Source organism: Syngnathus acus, chromosome 6, assembly GCF_901709675.1.
Source record: "Syngnathus acus chromosome 6, fSynAcu1.2, whole genome shotgun sequence".
Lineage (NCBI taxonomy): Eukaryota > Metazoa > Chordata > Actinopteri > Syngnathiformes > Syngnathidae > Syngnathus > Syngnathus acus.
The window spans coordinates 11,455,930-11,479,402 of NC_051092.1; the positions used below are offsets into that span (position 1 = coordinate 11,455,930).

At 40.6% G+C, this 23,473-nt stretch overlaps 2 protein-coding genes and 1 long non-coding RNA gene across 4 annotated transcripts; 2 read left to right on the plus strand and 1 right to left on the minus strand.

The window, feature by feature from the left end:
- Positions 1-738: 738 nt before the first annotated feature.
- Positions 739-6,088, plus strand: armc10 (armadillo repeat containing 10). The gene is made up of 6 exons (XM_037254378.1): positions 739-1,198; positions 1,484-1,629; positions 1,715-1,849; positions 2,332-2,508; positions 2,604-2,675; positions 3,480-6,088. Exons 1-6 carry the CDS (start codon positions 937-939, stop codon positions 3,729-3,731), a joined length of 1,044 nt encoding a protein of 347 aa, XP_037110273.1. The 5' UTR covers positions 739-936; the 3' UTR covers positions 3,732-6,088.
- Positions 6,089-6,671: 583 nt separating this feature from the next.
- On the plus strand, positions 6,672-22,713 carry LOC119124419 (DENN domain-containing protein 5B-like). Of its 2 annotated transcripts, none has more exons than XM_037254375.1 (21): positions 6,672-6,997; positions 10,719-10,828; positions 11,519-12,230; positions 12,289-12,476; positions 13,885-14,382; positions 15,552-15,783; positions 16,628-16,775; positions 17,755-17,833; positions 17,913-18,035; positions 18,327-18,479; positions 18,560-18,638; positions 18,745-18,811; positions 19,109-19,237; positions 19,313-19,434; positions 19,666-19,811; positions 20,030-20,148; positions 20,466-20,650; positions 20,773-20,855; positions 20,947-21,073; positions 21,554-21,728; positions 21,887-22,713. In XM_037254375.1, exons 1-21 carry the CDS (start codon positions 6,889-6,891, stop codon positions 22,068-22,070), a joined length of 3,768 nt encoding a protein of 1,255 aa, XP_037110270.1. In that variant the 5' UTR covers positions 6,672-6,888; the 3' UTR covers positions 22,071-22,713. The 2 variants fall into 2 exon arrangements, with proteins under 2 accessions (XP_037110270.1, XP_037110271.1); XM_037254376.1 differs by having other exon boundaries at positions 6,673-6,997; positions 17,916-18,035.
- LOC119124421 lies at positions 19,470-21,944 on the minus strand. Its single transcript, XR_005098271.1, has 3 exons — positions 21,867-21,944; positions 20,738-20,844; positions 19,470-20,634 (listed from the first exon to the last, which is right to left on the minus strand). It is a non-coding gene; the product is annotated as an uncharacterized LOC119124421 (long non-coding RNA).
- Positions 22,714-23,473: the final 760 nt, after the last annotated feature.

The following is a 23,473-nucleotide window of genomic DNA, read 5'->3' on the forward strand; positions in this document are numbered from 1 at the left end:
TTCTGTATTCGACTCATTTCCCTGTTTTTTCTTGGCGGAGTCGAGGACAAATGTTTTGGGAAATGAGACGTTAGTTCCCCGAAGTCATATCACTAAAATATGACGTAATTGTCGGATTTCCAATTTTTGTTTGTTTCAACGATTATAACGTAAATGTACAAACTGTATAACAGATTTCTTATCTGTAGAATATAATGAATGTACATTTTTCCAATATATTTAACTATTAAATACTAAATTTCATAGAGCGCTCAAAACAGCTGAATAATTGTGATTGAAGTGATTGGTAACGTGTGCAAATGAATAAATCTACTTGTGAGATCAGCTTTGTATGTGTGGTACTTGGTGTGTGCTATATTAGAAATGTACATGTCACTTGGTCTATTTTATGTCATTTCGATGAGCACAACATGGCTGTCATAATTTTTATTTATTTTTATTTGATAACTGTTTTACGTACTTCTCCATTAAGGCACTTAAGCACAATAACATGACCATTTTTGCGACCAGATGGGAAAAAAAACTGTGTGCGTCTAAATACCTTCCGATGACATCACTTTCTCCCGTATTTCCCCCAAAACATCAAACCAGTGTTTTGATTTTTAAATGGACTACTAATAAACGTTACGTGGCATTGTTGGACCGTTTTTTTACTAACTAAAGTACGAACAGAAGTAAAGTACTCGAACGTTTTAGTTGCGATATTATGCTCACTCGGGGTTAGATTCTATCGCGCAACTATTTTCTGCCCGGTGGGCAATCAGTGCAACACGCATGAAAACAAACCAGTACGATGAGTCCTTTCAAGTTACTTACGTGTAGTGTACTTTGTTTTGGGTTTTAGTTGTATGCTATTTCAAAACGCGCGCTACGTACAGGTTTATAGCACCCGGTGGAAGCTTCATTGCTGAGATTAGCTCAAGAGACAGCATCAGAATGGGCGACGGTGGCAGCAGTATTACGTCAAGAATTGGCAGCATGAAGACTTTGCTTGGAATAGTCGCCGGTGCGGGGGCCTCTTACGGAATTTACAAACTCTTAACCGAGGGAAGCTTTAGGAGATCTAAGAAAAGCGTGGGCAATGAAGGTCCCGCTTCAAGGAGCAGTCAAGGTAGCTCTCGGCCGGACAGCCTGTTGGCCAAAGTGTCTGGACTGGACCTTGTGTCCCCCCAAAGTGAGAGAACGGATGATGCGACGGGTAAGCATTTGAATGGCGATGTGCATTCTTATAGAAATACCAAAATTATACATGTCGTTGCAGGATCCCAGTCTTTGTAATTGTTGTCATAGAAACACAAAGAGCGGCTGAAATTGGAGTAGCTCAATTAGAACCACGCACAATATAAACATTTATAAAAGTCATATTTGTTTTTAATCATTGTAACGTTTCAGTACAGCTGTACTGGTTCTGTGGTTGGCCAGAACTTATTAATTAACTGATCATACCTGAACTCTGCTCAAAGATTTGCTATTGGCTTCACAGGTGACATCATCCATCAGTCAGCTGGCAACCTTGAGCCACAGCACCTGAAAATGCTGCTGACATGTCTCCAGACGAGCAATAGTGTATCAGACAGGTGTCGTCTCTTGCTCACTTTAGGAAATGCTGCTGCTTTTACTGTCAATCAGGTACTGGCCTTCCAAAAATATATCGATCACATTTTTATGAAGTTTTATCAACATCTTCTAACATTATGTATCCTCTATCCTGCAGAATGTTATACGTGAATGTGAAGGGATTCCTATCATATGTGGCTTCCTGTCTGACCCTGCACCAGAGGTTAAAGTGCAGACTCTGAATGCTTTAAATAATCTCTGCATGAACATCCCAAACCAGGAACAGGTGAAGGTAAAACACCGTATACAGTGAAGCCCCATTTGTAGCAGAGGATCCATTACATGCCCACCTGTGATATGTGAAAATCTGCGGTATAGCAAGACCATAAGCTATTTTGTCTATTTTATTTTGTCTGATGAAAATCTGCTATCTTAATGCTAATACTGTATAATGCAAAAAGTAATAGACAGCATAAGGAAAATTTGCATGGATGTTTTGTAATGATCAATTCGGAACCAACTGTGAGTACCCAGAGAAGCAACACATACATACAGCATACAACAATACTCATTGGCATATAGTGTCTCTGCTGATCCGGACCCTCATTGCCTCTTTTGCATCAAGGTCCATACCTTAATTTCTTTATTTATTTTTTTGGTGCTGTTTTATGCACAACATGTGTCAAAGTTACTCTGTGATGTTGAGTTTGACATCCATGCAGTTTGTTGTTTGAATGTATGTTTGTATGTTGTTTGTATCTAAAATTATTTTAGGTCTACGTGCCACAAGTTCTGGAGTTGATCGAGATGGCTGCAGTGAACTCTGATGTCCAGCTAGCTGCTCTCAGGCTGCTGACCAACCTTTCAGTCACGGAAAAACATCAACATCTTCTCAAGGATTCTGTGACACTTCTACTCTCTCTGCTGGTGGTGGGCGACGTGACGTTACAGGTTAGCATCTGCTCATATCATCCCTTTGTTAAGATCAAATACACTTTTGCCAGTTGTTTGACTATATTGTAGGTTAACACGGGTATTTGTTCCAGGTTCAGACCTTGAAGGTTCTTGTGAACTTGTCATCTAATCCAGACATGATGGATGATATTGTTCAGGCTCAGGTAAGAAGTCAGATTTTAAAGCAAAAGGGTGACCTCTATAGGTACAGTTGGAAGTTGCACATTTCTTGTGTTCCAAATCACAGCAAGTGATGGGTGGAACCATCGTCCTATTAACCGTGTATACAGGGTCCAGCAAAATGATCTGACACATTTGTAGGTTTAATGAAATGCAAATAAATTAAAGGAACAAAAGTTTTTTTTTTCCGAAAAGTACATAAAATGCTATTTTGTTTTGTTTCATTTCATCTTCGTTTTGTGTTCATTTTTTTACTTTTTAATTTTTTTTTATTTTTTGTTGTCCACTAACACACGCACACATGCACGCACACGCACGTGCACAAACACAAAAACACATAAACAAACTAAAGTGCCGATTGTAACAATAATGCAAAAAAAATCAGTGGCCTTACCGCTTCTACATATCCAACATCATGAAACATGATATGTAAGCGTAGACTCCACTTCTTTATCATTGAACGTATCAGATGGATGACTAAATGAAGAAAACATTAAAAATTAAATCTTATCAATCTCTGGCTAGTAGCAACACATGCTAACATTTAGGAATTTTAAGACTGTACCTGCTTTGCTGGTTACAAAATATAAAATGGACAAGCAACAGCGGCGTCTCATCGCTTAACTGAGTAACAACGTCTGTCTTCCGTTTCATTCATGAAATGGAACAACATAAAATTTGGGAACATACAGCCGAATAAATCCTCTTCAATTAATGGCGACTTTGCAGTGTTCAATTTACCATTGTGACATGTTTTTAAGCATTCTTTATGTGCACTTTGCCCCCAGGCTCCGGCTTCTGTCATACTGCTATTTGACGTGCAAACGTCAACCGAGGTGCTTCTGCGGCTGGTGACTTTCGTGGGCAACTTGAAGTCCTGGAGGCCTTCGGTGCAGGTGGCCGAGGAGCTGAGGTGCAAACGCGACTGCCTCTTCCGCGTCATGCTGGACGAGTTGTCTGGGCTCCACGGCCGATTGGTCCAGTTGCTGTCACATCCCGACAGGGAGATTCAAGCGCAGGTGGCCCGTATATTGACATAGAGCACTTCTGTTCTCCCTACCCTGCGTCACTATCTGCACTATAAACCTTTTCATTATGACGTCACACGTACTTTCGGGTGGCAAAAGCGCAAGCATTCTTATAGTAAAGAAACTCTGCCATGTCATTCTAACCCAGGCAGAGCGATTGGGAAAATGTTGTTTTTTTTAAATTTATTTTTTATTTTGTTTTGCCTTCCTCTCTTCTGCAATTATTTGAATGTATTCAACTTCAAACACAATTATTGTCATGGCTTCAAATGACATTTTGCCATCCGTAAGTAGCCTGGCGTCTGTTGTTTACAAACATGAAATCGTGTATTTGTACACTGTTTTATACTCCTACACGTTGCCAAAGTCATCACGCTAGCACCAATGAAATTAGATCATACTTCCACATAGTTTCTACTATGGCTGACTGAAACTTTTTTTGGGCTGGTGCCAATTCTGATATTTGGCGGAACATAATTTGTCTTTTAGTATTTAACTTAACAATAGAGAGAAAAATTGAAAAGAAAAAATTTTTTGTCATTGGTGTTTGGTTACTATATCATCTTATCTTGTGATGTGTTAATGCGCCGATTTCTGCAGATTTTAAGATAATATTAGCCGATTAATCGGTCAGGCCCACCAGCAGCTCCAAATCAACTCGTTTCCCTTAATTTTTCAATTTCTACGCTTAATAATGGAGGACATCCGTTAGACAGCCATGATATTTGTGACATTGCAAGAAAGCTATTTTCTTTGTATCATAACAGTGATCTTGGAAGAACTTGAATCATTTTCTAAAGAATGGCAGGTTGGAAAAAAACAGACTATAGGTGAATGTCAGAAAGTTACGAGAATAAAGTCAGAAAATTTAACAAGTGACTTTCCGTTAAAAATTCCATTGTTTTTAGAACATTATAATTCTAAACTAAAACTGCAAGTATTCATTCATAACTTTATTTTTTAGATTCTCATAAAACTAAGACCTTTTAAATCGCAAGAGTACAGATTTGTTCTTGTAAAATTGCCACTTTTTTCTCTAGTATTACAAATTTATGCTTCTCGTGTGGAATTGAGGTTTTCTCCCATGTAATATTCCAAATTTATTCTTGTAAAATTATTTTTATTTAATATAACATTATTGTTGTAAAATTGTGTTTTTCTCATAACTTTACTCTTGTTAAATTACATTTGTTTTGTTCATAAGAGTAAAGCTTTATTTTTTTATACGTGAGCCTTTTATTCTTCTATTGCAAGTTTATTCTTGTAAGAAAATGCTCCATTAGATTGAGAGTTTTATTCTGGTAATATTACAAATGTATTCTTGTCTATTTTTTTGTTACAACTTCATTCTTGGAAAATTATGATCTCCTTTCCCATCCAATGTCTTTAAATGTAGCATTTTTTTCTCCACTACGATTACATATTTTTGTAATATTACAGCTTTATCCTTAAATAATTTTTTTCCCCGCACAAGTCAGTGGAACATGTTTTAATAACATTATTTTTTTCTCAAATTATTACATACAGTGATATTTTGATGAAAAAGATCATGCAAATGACCAGTTTTTTAATATTATTTTTTTAATCTGGTAAATTACATCTTTATTCTTGTAGAATTAATTCCCCCCCAATATTCGTATTTTATTCTTGTAGAATTGCAAGGTTTTTTTGCCTGTAGATGTAGTTTCTTATTTATACTCGTAAAAGTTTGACATTCTCGTACAATTTCTTTTTTCTCATTCTGACTTTCATTCAAATAAAAAAGTACTAAAGCCAGACCTTTTTTTTCAGGACCCCAACAAAGGGTTGCACAGTGGTCCCAATCTTTACCCACCTATTGATAGTGCGTTTCCAAATCGTTCGATTTTTTTTTTCCCACACAAACTCGGCTTCCTGCCATCCGAGGATATTATAGTTAATCCCACCAGCGCCACCTTGCAAAAACATCATGTTTGTAGGCATGAAACAAGAGTAGCAATTTGGACATAGATGACTGATTTTGACAGGATTCCAGTAACATTTGGCAGATTACAGCCAATAGTGAATGTTAAGTACAAGTCTCATTATGTACTTAGTGTAATGCGCCAGGATGTAACGTGACAGGTCCACATGGTTTAGCCGGAGGACTGCAGGCTCTGTGCATCCATCTGCTAGCATGATGATTGGCTCACTGTGTCAGTCCAGGCGTGATGAAATGCTGCACAGTTTCAATGTATATGCTTATTTTGTTGACTTTTATCTCTCAGGAACGCATTTGCCTAGAGACCCCCTTAATTTAATCCTATTTATTTAAGAAGGGAGCAGTTTTGTGTTAAATGATGTATTTTTCTGCTTAAATATTTCAATAAATGAAACATGGGCAAGTGTCATCTTTTAATGTCTTTTTTATTGTCTAAATTAGGGGTGTCAAACTCATTTTTGTTGAGGGCCGCATCATAGTCATAGTTTCCGTCGGTGGGCCATTATGATTGTCAACCCAAATAAATGTATGTAACGCCTCATATTCAATATAAGCTTCAAAACAAACTGATGAATAACTAATTTTCAAATCAGAAATGAACAAAAACTGTTAAAATATTATTAAAATGTTTTTTTAAAAGTGAAGACTATTTGCAATTTTCGTATTGACACGTAAATTTGATGCGCAATTTGTCTTCGCGGGCCACATAAAATGATGTGGTGGGCCGTATCTGGCCCCCGGGCCTTGAGTTTGACACCTGTGGTCTAAAGCCTCATGTATGTTATATTACTGCACTTGAATGGGTTGCTTTTGCCCACCTTTGTTTCAGTCTCATTTTAAAAATATTCATAATAGCCGAATAGTAACGTTAAGAACCCGTTTCCAATAAGCAGTGATGATGATGATGATCCGTTCAATGTCTTTGTTCCGCCTCCTCCAGCGTCCACCTCACCCCACCCCACATCCCCCGCTCCTCCCCGGGCCCTACACGCTGCCTCCTCCCCCGGCCAACCCTTACTAGATGACAGTCGTACCATCCGGTGCTTCTCCTCCACTATACCAGTCGGATCCTAACGCGAACGACGCCCTGCCAGTAGTCCGGGCAGGCGACGTTCCTCCGAAGCGATCGGCTCGACCTGGCTATGTGGAACCAGCAGCGGGACGCTTAGACCGATTCCTACGTATCTTTCTTTCTCCGTGTGACCGAGGATGAGCACCATCGCGGCGGCTACCGGATCGGCTTCTTGCCGCTTCGCCCACTACTTCGTCGTGTGTGGACTGGACCCGGAGACGGGCCTGGAGCCGGACGATGGAGCAGGTAGCAAAACAAATACTCGACAAGCCTCTAAATGTCAATATATGTGTGTTTTAGAGGAGAATATGGTCAATTTGGTGTGTTTAATGTCGTTGTTTACAAGTATGAGATCCACTCGGAAGCCTGTCAGCTCAATTTTAATATCCACTTTTTATTTTTTTTATTAAATAAATATCATCCACTACTCTGAAGGCACATCTAATAAAATACTGGGGCCTTCATTTTAAATATATTTCAGCATAACTCGCCAAAAGAAAGACATAAACTGACATTCGACCAGCATCCTATTGTGTTTAGCCCATCATCATTATTCAGCACAATATTTAGGTGCATCATTCACAAGATAGTTTTTCTTAATATTAGCCTGATTTTTTCCACCTTCGTCATATTCCAATCCTAAAAAAAATCTTAATTTCCCTAAATTTTTGACCATCATACAAAAAAAAAAAAAAAATCCTATTTTGGTGACATTATCCAGACTTAAGGGAAGGTGTTATTGTGATTGATTGTGTAAGATGTCCAAGGGGTTGTCATGGCAATAACAATCGACGCAGGGAGATGCTCTTCTCTTGTGAAGGGGGCCATTAGGCTTTTATTTACAGATGGAGCAAAGAGAAATGGGAAGATTTCAGTTGTTTTTGTCCTCGATGTTGACAGTGAACCGTGGCGTAGACAAATTCTGTCTGGAACATCAAACGTCATGTCTTGGTGTGAATTGTGGAAAAAAACAATAGCCCTCCGTCACTATGATATTAAATGCGACACTAGTCTGGCAAGGGATGGAAGGAATAACCCTGCTGATGTTAAAGCTGCCAATGATTTTTTGTCTTCTAACTAACTGCATCGCCTTTAATCGCTGGCTTCCCACTGAGAGGGTGACCGCTCCGCTGCTTGGGTGCTTGCGGCGATCGCTGTCAATCTGCTTATGTAACAACAGGCCATCGCCTCGCCACTGCAGCAGAAGCGGCAGCAGGATATGCTCCTTCAAGGGATTTCCTGCCTTCATGGGAACGTTGGGCCTTAAGCCGCAACCGAGCAGGAGAGTTAGTCATACATTCTTATCTCACACCCCTAACTGTGAAAATTATAAGTTGATCAAAATAAATCAACAGTCAACATAATGTATAAACCTGGCAACAAAGGTGAGTATACCTATAGGTGAAAATGTTTGTGTGAAAAGTGAATTTTTTTTCATTCATTTTTATTCAACAGTACAACAAATGTAGAACATTTTACTCAGCTAGCACAATATTATTTCCTTGCCTTGTCAAATGCAGCCAGTCAGGAACAAGATTGTTTATCACAAAATAATTCACTTGAAGGGAAGTCTAACCTGTTGCTCTTTGAATTCTTCATATACATAATTCCAGACATTAGTCATCAGTGCCATCTTGGATATGTTTTTATCAAGTGGCTTTGTAACACACCTCATAGACAGGTTTGGTGCGTGTCTGTCAGCCATGTAGACAAAATAATTCCAGTAAAGTATCAATTTCGCTGGCAAGGTACCTTAATCCTTTTTTTGGTACTGGTAGCGTTAAGTCAGCCTGGACTAACTCTCCCTCGTTTGAAATACAGCATTACTCATGTCATTTAATGGTCCTTGCATCTCTAATGTACCGAGTTTATGTCATATCTAATTATCTGTACTCTTCGCTCTTGTGCTGTACTGTACAGCAGGAGTTTTTTCTGATGATGACATTATCTGTGTTTCCTTTTGGGGAGTATGAGGACTGATCTCATGTCATGAAAAGGATTTACACATTATACATATTTGACATATTATGGCTATTCATTAATTTGGAGTTTGAAAATGTAAAATTGTCATTTTCCATGTCTGTGAAAACAGAGGACATCCATGTGTGTGTGTGTGTGTGTGTGTTCAATGGCTTGTTAAATTTGTTGTTTCGCACCATGAGACTAGACAGCTGCTGAATGTGCAGGATTGGGATTAAGATTTGTTTTGACAACATTGTCCATGGATTTTCTCAGTAAACTAATTGGATGCAATACGCATCAATGCGTCCAAGGGTACTGTACTTAAATCTAGTGTCAGTTTTAGGGTTAACTTCATCAGGAAGTGAAAAAGCAGCTTGACCCAAGCTTGCCTCGAAACTGTACAAGTGAGTCTCTTCATTCTGCCAGTCATGTTTTTCGAGAGGCAAAGTATCCTTTAAAAGGTGTGTTTAGTGTGTGGGTGGGGCAAAACTATACATAAAAAAAGATTTTTAGATTGTAATCTGTTCCAGGTAGGTAACCTCCAAATAAACAATTTCCTGTATAGTACACTAAAACTGTCCTCAAAGATTAAAAAAAGATTTAAATAAAAACACCTTGAAATTTATATGGTGATTTGTGAATAAGTCAAAACTATGTAGTAATTACCCATTTTACATTCTTTTTTATATGATAAATCTACAAAACTGACTACTATTTAGTGTTTGACATTTTAATCCATCGATTGTTGGAACTCCTAAACTGAAATGATTCTACATAAACAAGACTTCTCAACGATTTATGTATGTTGAGACGTTTGAGCTCTCGAATGTGAGTCAATAGAGAATTGCCAAGCACCCAGGAACAATCTGCTGTTGTTGGTTCCTCAATGCGGTGCAGTGTGTTGTGCAGCCTAATCAAATTTCACATGACGCTGCCCGTTGGAATGCCGCCTGGCTGAGGCTTCAGCTTCGACCCGTTCGCTCGGTCATGACGGTCATGGGGGGGGTGCTTGAAGGGGAATGACGAGGACTCCCTGACCCCACAAAACAAAACCACAAAATAGTTTAAATAAGAAATTGTCAGAAAAATAAATGCCCTAGTAAAATACAGATTCCTGCCAAAAAATCGAATGGAGTACTTCCCACTACTGTCTGGCTATAAGTTCGAAGCAGCTGATGCCGGCTGCTATTTTAATCTCCTTCACTTGATATGTGTGTCCTCATCTGCTCAAGTGTTAATACACGGGCGAGTCATTCTTTTGCAGCTGCCGTTCAGTCAAACCTTAAGTTTCCTTTGGAGGACCATTATGACTGTCAACCCAAATAAATGTATGAACTTCTCATATTATTCTGTACATTAAAGGCTACATAACAAACTGATAAATAACTCGTTTTGAAATTGGAGACTAGTAAGAACTGTTCAAATTTAAAAAAAAGATTAATGGTAATAAAATTTACGAGTAACATCTCTATTTTGTAAAAGTGAAGGGAATTTGCAATTTTAGTATTGCCAATTTTAGTATTCAAGTTGATGTACAATTTGTCGGCATGGGCTAAATATAATTACACTGCGGGCCAAATTTGGCCCGTGGGCCAGAGTTTGACTTCCCTGCTTTAAACACAAGTAATTGCAGAAGACTTATCTGGCTCTTTGCTCACCGCCCATCCATTTTCAATGCCACTTATCATGTTCAGGGTGACGGGGTGCTGGAGTCTATTCCATCTGACTGACCTACAAACGGTGAACTACACCCTGAACCAGTTGCTAATCAGTTGCAGGGCACATTTAGGTTATTTGGGTTCAATTCAGTTCCTTACTTGCTTTTTTTTGCACACTTTCATGACAGGGCGATTTTCTCTTCCGGGCTTCTGACAGTCACCATTTGTAACATGGAGATTCGAGTGCAACCACTAAAGAAGCATGATTTTGACACGTGTTCTTGCAATGTTCACTTTCCGTCTATTGTGCATCAGTTGAAACAAATTTTCTCTCAATTGATTTTCAGGAGAGAGCTTTGAGCAGAGCCCCATTCACCGCTCCTTCAAATCTAGGGTTCTGGTCCACTACCCCGAGAGCACAGACAGGAACCCCTTCAATAAGGATGCAGTCAACACGGTGAGAATGTAGAATTAGTTCAACTAGTAAGGAGGACTTTTCTGGTTAAAAATGAATACCAGTGGTTTAAATCGGTGTGATGTTTATGCAAATGACAAAATACAAATAGTTTGGCTGCAGATGAAATACTGTGTAAACAAAACAATGTTTGACTTTATTTTTGAATATGTTTATTGTTGTAATGAAGAAAAAACAGATCAGATAAAAGCTTAGATTGTCATCTCCTGTCTTTTCTTTCTTCAACTTTCAGTGACAGGTAGAATTTCAGTTAATTGGTCCAAATGTTATCATTTACTGCAAATAGTGTATCTTCAGTCAATTTTGTATGCCAGCTTCGTATAGTATAGTGAAATGCAGAATTACAGTTAATTAGTCAGATTTTTTTCAAAATGAAAGATAATGTACTTTTGTTTAGCTTTCTATGACAGCAACATATCCTGACAGGCTAAATTGAGGTTAAATGGTCAGAAAATTATTTACTACAAATAATTGACTTTGAATGGTGACATGTAGTGACAGTTGGAATTTTAGTTGATGAATCCAGAAATGATTAATTTACTACAAATGATTTTTATCAGGCGCAACTAATTTGTTTCCATTTTTGCAAGGCACCACTCACTGTACTGTATGCAACTGTTGCGAAACTGTTCCATTTTTGTCACTGTTGTCATTCTCCCTCTGCGTCATCAGCTCTGTATGCCGAGGGGTCTTTCTTTCCGGACTCAGGCCGACCGCCTGGAGTCTCACTTCCACTCCTTCACCATCGGATTTGAGGACGGCTCGCGCTCCTACGGCTTTGTCCACACCTTTTACGAGGAGGTGACAGGTGCGCAGATCATCACAGCCATGCAGACCCTTCACAGGATGCACCACGTGGAGCATCACTCCGCTTCCTCTTCTTCCGCCCCCTCGTCCGCTTCCTCTCCCTCCACTTCGAGCATGGACTCGCTGGGGAGCAGCCTGGATGAGTCTGACGGCGAGTCTCTAGCGGCCGGCAACGCCGCCGCCACCTGTCTGGGTTGCGCCGGCTCCTTCGACCCGTCTCATGACACGCTGTACGTGTCCAAAGCCCTCTGCCTCCTCACGCCGCTCCCCTTCCTCGGAGCGTCTCGCCACTTCCTGTCTCAGCTTCACCAGGCCGTCGCCTCTCAAACGGCGCCACCTCTCCCGCTGGAAAGCTACATTCACAACATCCTCTATGAGGTGCCCCTACCGCCGCCCGGCCGCTCGCTGAGGTTTCACGGCGTGCAGGGCCCCATCTTGTGTCAACGGCCCGGCCCCGGTGAGCTTCCTCTCGGGGAGTATCCTCTGAGGGAAGCCTTCTCCTTGCTTGGCGTGGACAACATGGTGCAGCTGCTTACATGCTCCCTCCTGGAGACGCAAATCCTGCTCTACTCTCAAGGTATGAAAATCTTCTTTCGAACCATAAGTGTGTCTTCACTGCTGATCTTCCTCCTCAGACTACCAGCGCTTGATGACAGTGGCGGAGGGCATCACGACATTGTTATTCCCCTTCCAGTGGCAGCACATCTACCTTCCCATCATTTCTACACCTTTACACCACCTCCTGGACGCTCCTGTACCTTTCCTAATGGGCATCCAACGCAGGGATGGCGCTCAGCGAGCCTCCCTCCAACTGCCTCATGAGGTGTGAAATTCTGGATTTTGAAATCATTTGGTCAATGAGCGCCACTGTGATGCAGACACAACATCTTCAAAAATTAGCAGCTAACAATTTACTTGGGTTGACATTTGATTTGTTTACAAGCCACTAAAAAGTCTCTTTTACTTGATACTGTATTTCCACTTTAAGCAACATTTGAGATCTTGCGCAATATTCCCTCTTGAACCAGATCTTTGTGTATTTTCTGCTGTACCCCGCTCACTAATCCAGTCAATCGTGCAACATCACTGCATGCTGTGTGAAGATCTCGACCCAGCCTCTTTTAAAGTTGCCCTAGAAAGAAGGCAACCGAGTCGCTTGGGGGCATGGATGAAAGGCTGCAGTGTATGAGCATGGGAGATAGTGAATAATTCATGTGACTTAATCATCACATTGTTTTTCCATGCAATTTGATGACACGGGGTGGGAAACAACCTTCAAAACGAACCAGGAAGTGAAGAGAGTAGGAGGATGAAGCTGAGTCAGGCTGGATCAACGTGTACCTTCCAATCGTCCCCCCTGAGGCATTAATCTGACTGTCAGAGGTCGCTGCTCAAGGTTGTGTGGCTACTGACTAAGCTGCGCTACTTCGACTGTGATATTTCCCTGGCTATATCTGCACAATGATTTCAGGTCAAGAAATGCAGTTTTGCAAAGATAATAATTAATAGTGCCTATCTGAGATAGTCAACATTTTACAAATAGCTCTCAGAGGTTCTCTCAAGAGGTTCTGGAATCACAATAAAATGCTGCTAAGTCGATCTAACATTTAGATACAAGGAACGGGTCAAAATGAACAAATTAGAGTAATTACTAGCTATAACGTTTGGATATGAAAAAAAGCTTTAACTTTGTAGATGAAAAAGCTTAGCAATATCAGAATGAATAGCTAATAGACAAAAAAGGACAACATTGTCTCTGCAATAGAGAATTTTATTCCAATATAAAACTCATGATTTCGGATATGTAATCAATTCACAAAAGTACAAAAAAAACTCGCTTAGCATGTTCGTCTTAATAGTATTCAGGCTTGGGTTTGAATCTCGGCTTTTGCTGTGTTGGCATGTTCTCTGCTTGCTTGGGATTTCCATAAAACATTTTTTATTTCATTTGAATCTTAAGGTGCAAATGCTTGTTTCTTGGCGGTAATGAATGTAATTTTGTGCAGTGCTGGCGGTCTCTTCTTTCTCTTGCTGCAAAAGCTCAGCTCATCCTCTTTCGGGTTTCAAAGTGACAAGAACCAATTGAGCGGATGGAAATCTTGATCTGGGATCTTAATTGAATGTTTCCAGCTCTTCCAGTTTGCCTCCAAGATATGAAGGACTGCATAGTTTCATGCAATTTTAATTATCTGATGGGAGAGGTGATTGAATTTTTGTTTCCCCCTGCATAGGCCAACCTTTGCTTCGTGGACATTGACAACCACTGCGTGGACCCTCCAGAGGGTCTCCCTCCCTTTCCGGACCAAGCTGAGCTAGTGCGGGAACTGAGCGACATTCTGCAGCATTTTGGGGTCCCCCTGCAGGGAAGTGCCCTCACAAAGCCCACCCCGGCCTCCCCTCAACTGAGCAGCCTAGTCCTGGAGGATCTGATGGAGGACAGAAGGAACGGGAACCTCAGGGGAGAAGAGCTGGAAGCGTTAGAGAGGCTGCAGGCTCTGGCTTGGAGGTGCGGAGGAGACAAGTTATCAGGCCAAGAGAAGACGCTGGGGCGCGTATTGGAGGAAGAAGAGAAGGCTTTGAGTGATGCGAAGATGAACATTCAACTAAGGGAGGTGTTTGCCGGACGATTCGCTACAATGTTTGGCCGCTATGAGGAGTTCGTCATCCACAGTGCACACGATTTAGATTCCTGGATGAGTAATCGAGAGGGAACGTTCAACTTCGACAAGGTAAAGTGAACCTTTGTTGGGTTTTTTATTTTGCATTTTTTTCCCCCCAGGAATATTCTAGAAGAGATTCAAGTCAAGTCAAATTTGTTTATATTTTTCAACAAAAAAAAACAACTGAAAATGGACATTGATGTAATTATGTACTACTAAAATTTTGAAGGTGATTTGTACATATATTTTCTCTGCATCTTAAATGGAGACCTTCTTCTATTATGCTGCATCTTTTCTCAATAGATGTCAGAATGAACTGTGGAATAGCATGGAACCACTTTACTTGGAACCTCTATCGTTGGACTTAATTCCCCCCCGCCCCACAGGGAATGAGAGAAACAAAAGGTGTTCGTTTATTCTCTGGAATAAAGCACGAATGGAGTATCCAGGTCCACATTAAAGTTCAGAAACTAAGCGGACTTGCCAGGTTATCAGAGAGCTTTGGATTACTGACAAAAATAACTTAAGGACACAAATGACTCCAAGGTTTGGCAGTCGTCTAGTTGAGGCTGGTGCGGCTTCCCCTTATGTGCATCTAATTGGACATATTAGCTGGAGGTCATGAAGTGCACCAGCCAGCAGAGCAAACCTTTACTTATCTTTGTACTTTCCCACCCACGCTTTTTTACTGTTTGTTCTTCACCGTGTGAAATTGTTTTGTACTATTTACAGCATTTTAGCAGTCATGTTTCCTGGCAGATAATAATGCGATTTTTTAATGTGTGCGCCTCTAGTAAATCGAAGCACCTCACAATAGCTCGGTTAAATTGCCTAAAATTGCATTAACTAGCATGGAATGCTTTTCAAATTTTTTTTTTTGGTGCTGTTTGTTTTGGATTCTTTTTATCCAACATGGAGTGAGCTGATAGTATATATAGGTGAAACTTGGGCCTACAGACAAAAATGTGAGATTCTCCCACAAAATAATTGAAAAAAAAATGTAAATTGTTTTTTGCCACGTTGCATAATCATGAATTGGCAGTTTTGTTGTCCAAAGTAATGGAGAAAAAGTGATTTTGAAAATGCCAAATATTCCTGTGTGAGTTTTGATGTGTGCCTTGGCTCAATATAGTTATATATATTAATGTAATATTGATCATCAATATGTCAATTTTAATTTTATTTAAGAAGTAGCATCTCATTCAACATTATTTCCTTGTGGACCTTCCGTATTCCAGGGTGCCTTCCTCTCAGCTCAGCCTGTGACCCACTTGCATTTCCTATCCCGCTTCCTGGAGACGTCTATGTTTTCATCTTTTGCCGACGGCAAGGTGATCTCTCGCTGGGCTGACCGCGAGCCACTGCAACAGCTCTTTGACAGCCGCCTGGAAAGGGAGCGACTCTACGACACGGACCAGGCCGAGTCTCCCGGGAGTCGCTACAGGAAATGCTCCACGCTCTTTGAATCAGGTACCCTGGAAATGCATAATGACAACATCAAAACGTATTTTGTCGTTTTTGCCACGGGTTGTCATGCAGCAAAGGTCACACTTCTTGGTCCCGCCTCTTTCATGGACGTACACAGACGAAACGTACAATATTTTCTACACATGAATTTACAATGTGTTTGTAAGGCGTGTTTTAAGATTTACGTAGCTTGTATTTGTTATGTAGTCGATTGCAATTTTAAATACATTCGTAGATAAATCATTGCATTTACATGAAATTTGCTAACAAGATGCACTCATTATTCATTTAAATATCAATCAAGAAAAATGTTTAAGAAAGGAGAAAAAAAACATGTTTAATCAGAGTTACCCATCTGGTTTGTGTTCAGTTGATGATTCTCTGCAGCATTATTGCGCACAAGAACATCAAACCGAATAAAACATTTCTTGTATGAATATCAAAGTCAATTTCCATAAAAGGCAAAACGAGTGCAGGAATAAGGCTGCTTAGAGGGGGCGGGGTGCGGACGGAAGAGCATTAAAGATGGGGGTGCGTGCATCAAAGAATGTGGTGGGGGATGAGCTGCTTTTGTGTCCCTTCTTCCAGTCTGCTCATTTAGCTCTTTTGAATGTATGACGAATATATGACGGCGCCACCATCGCTGTGTGTTTGCCCTTCTTTACATAATATGTCAGAAAACCTGGGTATATATACACTCATTGTGTTGTGTTTTTTATTTATTTAATTTGAACTTGAGTTCGTATTAGAATGGCATCTTTTATGAACAGGCCTTTGTTTCTCCTCTAAGTAACAAGCACCGTTGTGTTTCCATGACTGTATGTAAACTTTGTGTCCATGCATGCAGCTCAGGCCATCGAGCGCAGGCTGCTGAAGGCCGACCACACCGCCATACACCCACACCTCCTGGACATGAGGATCGGCCAGGGTCGCCACCAGCCGGGCTACTTTCCCAAGCTGCAGGCAGATGTCCTCATACACTCCCAAAGCACCAAGTGAGTCTTTCATCCCGGGTTGACGAACAATGTCTAAAGCAGATGGTGTCATACAAAGGGGAGGATGACGTTATCAGTCAGAAAATGAATAGTGAACCACAGATTCTCACGGGGGATCACTGGGCTTGATTCTAGCCACGCGCAAAAAATCTGGACGAATTAAATGTACTGTATGATAATAATAAATTATTATTAATAATAAATTATTATTATTATGTGTTATGTATTAAAGAACAAGTCACTTTACAGGATAGCATAGTTACAGTAATAATAAACTTTCAGGCAACTTATACTTTAACACACATGGAACATCAACACATACAAACTAAAAAAAAAATTGCTTGAAAATCGACAGTATATCAATGGCGCAAACGCCGAACCATAATAATGTATAGTTTATAGCCGGGGCTCACTGTATTACAGTTTGGATTCAAGGCACACTTCCAAATCGGGGTTACGAATCAGCTTGATTGTCTTTTTGTGGATTGTAAATGGACTGCTTTTATATTGCACTTGGCTTGCTTCAATGGAGTCAGTCACAGCTCTTTCTGCTACAGCTCTTTCTGCCATGATTAACGCTGATGGCATAAAGTAAACTCATTTGCACACTGCAGTAGATGACACTCACACTTACACTCTTTCAAGAGAAGAGTGCTAGTTGCTTGCAGCAAGTGCTATTTACATCATACAAAACAATACCAAAATTCTCTAGTCAACTAATGTTTAATCAAAGTAAATCTTTCTAGGATTTTTTTCTGAATCTCTCTAATAATAATAATAATAATAATAATAATATACAGATTTACAAAATCAAAGAGTTTTTAAATCAGCATGAAAAATATCTTTGGAGACTCATAAAGCTATCTCTGATTAAAATTTGCTATTGAGGAGTGTTAGAACTCACTTTACACAAGGATGGTATTTTTGGAATATTTGGTGCCTGCAATTTCTTCAGTGCAAAATGTGTGTTTACGTCCAGGCGGTCCAGTCGTGTCACAGCATCACGCAGATCCGATTCCTGGAGGACATCAGCAGAGCCTGATGCTGAACAAAGACAGGTGCTTTGTCTGCCGTTCAAACACAAGTCCGTACAAAAACACGCTTCCCTTATGTCTTGGTTGATTTTGGTTCCCTCTGCAGAAGCACCCATTGGTAAGAAAACACCTTAACCATCTTAAATTTCTGGACCTTTCGCCTCAAGTCATCGCTCAGACGCACAGAGAGTTTGTTCAAGGGCTGCTGAACGAGTGTCGACTGAAGGTGAGATTCTCTTGATAGTCTACAAAAGTCATTATCTCTGCTAGGTGGTGTTTGGAATCTTTGAGTAATGCAGGAAAACAATGGCTTGCATGCTAGTAGAGGACATTGCATCATCCATTTCAGCGGCAGAATTCGTGCACTAATCCAAGAATTCAATTAGCCAGTCCTCAATGAGAATTTTTACAATGTCTTTACTTACTGTTAAAAAAATTAATTACGGTCAGCATTCAGTCCGTTTGACAATTGATTCTGAATTGGTCTATTGCGTTTCAATTCTCTCTACTCTTCTAGACCAAACGTATGTTGATGGAGAGGATGGGGAAGGAGAATGTGGACGTGGGTCAGGGGGAGGTCAATATCACCGGCCTGCAGGAGAACACTCTGATTCACGGTCTGTGCGACCTACTGGAGAGAACCTGGGGCCACGGTCTGCAGATGAAACAGGTCAGATCCTGCATCCTCACGTCAACCAAATGAAAATGTTTTCAGGGCACTAACAGATGTGTGTTGGGATGTTTAAACAGGGAAAGTCAGCTCTGTGGTCGCATCTGCTTCATTACCAAGCGGCTTTAGAGAAAACAGAGGTGCCTGCTGAATCTCCAGGTAAGAGAGATTAGAATGAAGCATTAGACATCATCTAGTGTAGTCCAAGGTTCCTTTTATCCCTGCGTGAGATTCAGTCAGTTTTGATTCTGTCAAATATATCCAGGCACAGAGCAGAGAACACATGACGATGGCGCTGTCCTTCAAAAAGGATCCTTGGTACAAGATATGAGGTTAGTAACAATATGTTTGAATAGTATAATCACTTGGAAAAGAGATGGAAAATGTACAACGGAAATAAAAATGCCATTTTTTGTGGTAGTAAAAATGACACATTTTATTGACACACGCCGTAGAACTGGCTGTCGGCCGAGCGCATATTCACGAACACGCTGACCAGCAGTAGCGTCAGGCCGGCAGCGTCCATCGCCAAGCCGGCAAACAGCAGCGGCAAACATTTGACCGACAAACCTCTCTCGTCCAAATGACTACTTCATATTCTTGATGTGCATATTTTTTTTCTTTTTCAGGTTTATCCAGACGATGAGTGAGGGAATGTCTGAGGTGGCACAAGCCCGGGCCTGGATCAGCTTGACCCTGGAGAAGAAGATGCTCTCACAGCACCTTAAAGAGATGCTTACAAACCAGGAGTTGCTTAGGTAAACAATGAATTTCATCCTGTCTTTTTCTGGTGCCGTTTTACGACCTTGTTTTGCTTTTGTTTTTCTACGCAGACAGCTATACAAGCCTCACGCCTTCCTTCTCTGCGAGGAAGAAAGAGAACAGTTTCTATTCCACCTTCTTTCTCTCAACACGGTGGACTACCTTTGCTTCACGCGCGCCTTTGCCTCCATCAGTGAGTCAATACAAATAAAACTGTGACAAAAGCGGCCATAGGCAAGGCAAGGTTATTTGAACAGCACCATTCATCCGTAATGCAAATCCAGAGTGTTTTACACGGAAGAAAAAAAAACTCTTAATGACAACAGATAGATGAATAGATAGATAGATGGATGAATAGACTGACAGATGGATGATAAAAACAAGCAGTGATATTATTGCTAAAAAACAACCCGCCTCTCTACAGACATTCCCTATCGAGTCGCTATCATCCCCATGAAGAAGCTGAGCATCGCCATGGCGACGGTCAACCCGTGGGTGTGTGTATCTGGAGAAATGGGAGATTCTGGAGTGAGACAGATCCCCAAGAATAGCCAGGAGATTTTTTTCCAGGTTTGTCTCATAAATAAAAATATTTATAATATATATTATAATTATTATTATAATAAAATGTATATGTATTTATAATAAATTACAAAAAATTATAAAAAAATTACAAATAAAAAGGATAAAACAATAGCAGTCATTTCATCATAATGATCTAATTTGAGGCAAAGGCAAATTTATCGCAGCTTATGAGTTTGCGTGAACAACAGTTGTTTTTGTTCCAGTGTAAGAACCTGGGCCGACTGAGTACTTTGCAGCTGGGACAGGAGAACTCGGGCCTGCTTGCCAAGTGTCTCATCGACTGTGTGATGGTCTACAATGAGATCACGGGACACACATACAAGTAAGAATAGCAGTCACTCTTTGAAGGCTACATGCTTTTCAAATATGCAAAATAGATGACACTCTAGTTTTTAATGTGTGCCATTTGTGCTCTGCCAGCCAGGTTTTTACACTTCCTCTTTGGGTACACTCACCAGCCGCAAAATTAGGTTCACCTACTCATTCTAATAAAATCAAATACAAGCACAAGCTGCTGTTTTTTGAAAATGTCTCTAGTTTGGTTACATGTTTAGTTGTACAGGTGCACTTCAGGACAATCTTTTTTCCCTGCATCATTTTTTCTTCTGCTTCTAAAATATGCATGGTCCTCCCTGCCAGATTCCCTTGTGGCCGATGGTTGGGGAAAGGCGTGGGCGACGGCAGCTTGGAACGAGTCCTCATTGGGCAGTTGGTGTCACCTGGTGGCGAGGAGGATTTTGGAAGATGGACCGGGACGCCGCCGGAGTTAGCTTCGCCTTCCCAGAGCGTACGCGCTGTGCTGGGATCCCTTGGAAACAGGACGAGTACGTACGGAAAAGTACACGTTAACTTCTTCTTGATAGAAGACAGTATTGTTTGTGAGCAATGGCAGTTCGTGTACTTGCCCTCACTCTCTGACTGTACTCTTGTTTTTGTCTCTTGGCAGGAGTGCTGTCTGTTGAAGTCCATGAAGACATGAGGGAGGCAGCTAATAATCTCGTCAAGCACTTTCACAAACCTGAACAAGAGGTGTGTGTATGGAATGTAACACATAATCAATTTCAGGCCATATATTTACTAATGTGAAAATGTCTCTCTTTGTCCCTTTCAATTCTGGCAGAGAGGCAACCTGACCATGTTGCTATGTGGCGAGGGAGGCCTGGTTCCCTCTTTGGAGAAGTTCCTCCTCCATGGCTTCAAGTCCAGTCGTCTTTTCCAGAGAAATGTGTTTGTTTGGGACTTTGTGGGTGAGTTATTCGATGTCATGTAAACTTTGTGTTGGTCTCCTTCTATAGGCTTCCTAACTGAATTCAACTCCATTCCACTTTTACTTGATGCTAAATCTAAGGCTATATTTGGACTTTTGGATAGTGTGAGATTTTTTTTGTATGAGTTGAAAGGGGTTTTGATGTGTGATTTTTTTTTGGGTGTGTCACACGTTTTTGGGTGAGAACGTTTTTTTCGTAACACCGAATTTTTTTGTGAGTTGTTTTTTGGTCGGTATGACAGTTTCTTGGGTGCATATGAGTTTTGGGGGAAGGTATGCAATTTCTGGTTTAAGTGTGATTTGTCTTTTTAAATCTTTTTTGGCACCTCATAGAAATCAGATCTATCAGTTGAAATGTTTGTAAAAATTGATATAGGCATAAAATGTGAATTTTGCACTTGTAACTGCAGTGTATATCCATCCTTAAAGTTATGTAAATGTGTGTATCTCTTTGTAATAGAAAAGGCTGTGGTTTCCATGGAGACGTCCGACCAGCCGGGCCACCCTCCGGGCTCAATGCTGATAAAGGAGCCGCCTTGCGACTTACTGTGCCACTACGTCAACTCCATCAGCGCTTCGCCACGAAACATTGGCAAAGAGGGCAAATTCCAGCTTTTGGTTTGCCTGGGAGTCAGGTGAGAGGCTCCACAATACGCACATTTACCTGATCACTAATCGACTCATGCAACTAGCTTGATATATGATCAAAACACTATAGATGAGCCAAAAGAAATTAACATAGCTAACTATCTAGGTATTGAATGTTTAACCACCTGGCCTGTTCTCTTCTTAGGGACCGACTCCTTTCGCAGTGGCTTCCACTGTTGGCCGAGTGTCCCCTAACGTCGCGCACCTACGAGGATGGCGCCTTGATGCGCGACCGCACCGCTGTGCACTCTCTCTCTCGCATCCTGCACACGCTCAACGAGTTCACCGTCACGCTGGAGACTTCGCTGGTCAAGGGCGTGGCCCTCTGACGTCCCCTAAAGGTGGTCACCCCTTCTGAACTCCTCATTTGCTATAAAAATATATTAAAAAAGATCCCCTGTGGACGGGAAAGATGCCACGTGAGGTCCAAACCTGTTGCCCTGTAAATGTCTTTACACACTGTACCTGCTTTGGGATGTAGTCAGATCCCCCTTGTGTGATTACACTGTGGAGAAGAAAAAAGAATATGTGGACAAAATTCATCAATTCCAACTTCACATGGACAGACGGTCAGTGTTTATTTTTTGTACCTCACATCGGGTGCACGCTCAGAAAAAAAGCGCATAGTTGTTTCTTGTCATATGGCTGATACCCTTGAAAAGACTACTTTTGTTCCTCTGACGCTTTACCTTTACAATTTCGGCACAAACCTCACCTGAAAAATTCGAGGCCTGTAATAGTCAAGTGTCAAGGGGACAAGAAATTAACTGGGTAACACAAGACAGGTGACAATTGTTACTGTTACGGTGACAATATGGTGGAAAACTTCATTTATCTCAGTGGTTCAATTGAGGAAATGAAACGCGTAGAAAAATATTGTGTGGCGTGTTACATCGGCGAGTCTGCATATGAGTGCCAGAGCGTGAGTTGTGCTCGACAGCAGCTGTTCTGTTTTACAATTCTCTCTGTGTTCAATTAACGGCTAAAAAGTGCATTGATCACTAGCTCTCCACTACTTGCGAAAGCATTATGCTAAGTATACTATTTATAAACCCATAAAAAATGATCACTTAAAAATCACAAGTTCTTTTCATGTGTTTGTAATTTTAACACAGTGATTCTCAAAGTGTATTACAAAATAGAAACATCGTCAGTACAGTTCAGTTGTATTTTCAAGTTAAATAGATTTGTAATTGATATTTAAGAACTGTATGTTTTAAACATTTATTTAAAGATTTATAAGAAAAAAATATTCATCTTTTATGTGCAATACAATTGAATTGAATGAGAACAGTCCTTCAGTTCTCCAATATTTAAGTGCAGCGTTCAAACGGCATAATGCTACAGTCGCTTCCGAAAATATTACATTTACTTTTTAAGAGTAAAGCCTGTATTTTTTTTACTTGTTAGTTGGTGTAAACTGTTTGTCAGTCACAGGTCAAAAATGAATTTCACTTGAACTACTATAATAAGTGAACTTTTGGACTAAATGTTATTTAGTAATGAGATGCACCTATACACAGATACTAATCCTATTTTGCCTTGAGCGTGTACTTACCCCTTTCAGTGTTTACTCCCCTCCTACTCTTGTTGCTTGCACTCTGTTGACTTATAACGAAACACATGCATGGCCAATCCATTTGTTTTGTCGCTATAGTGTATTGTGATGCCAACTATCAGGACTTGGGCCTTATTTACTTATTTCGACACCAAAAGAACGCTTTGTTCCCCC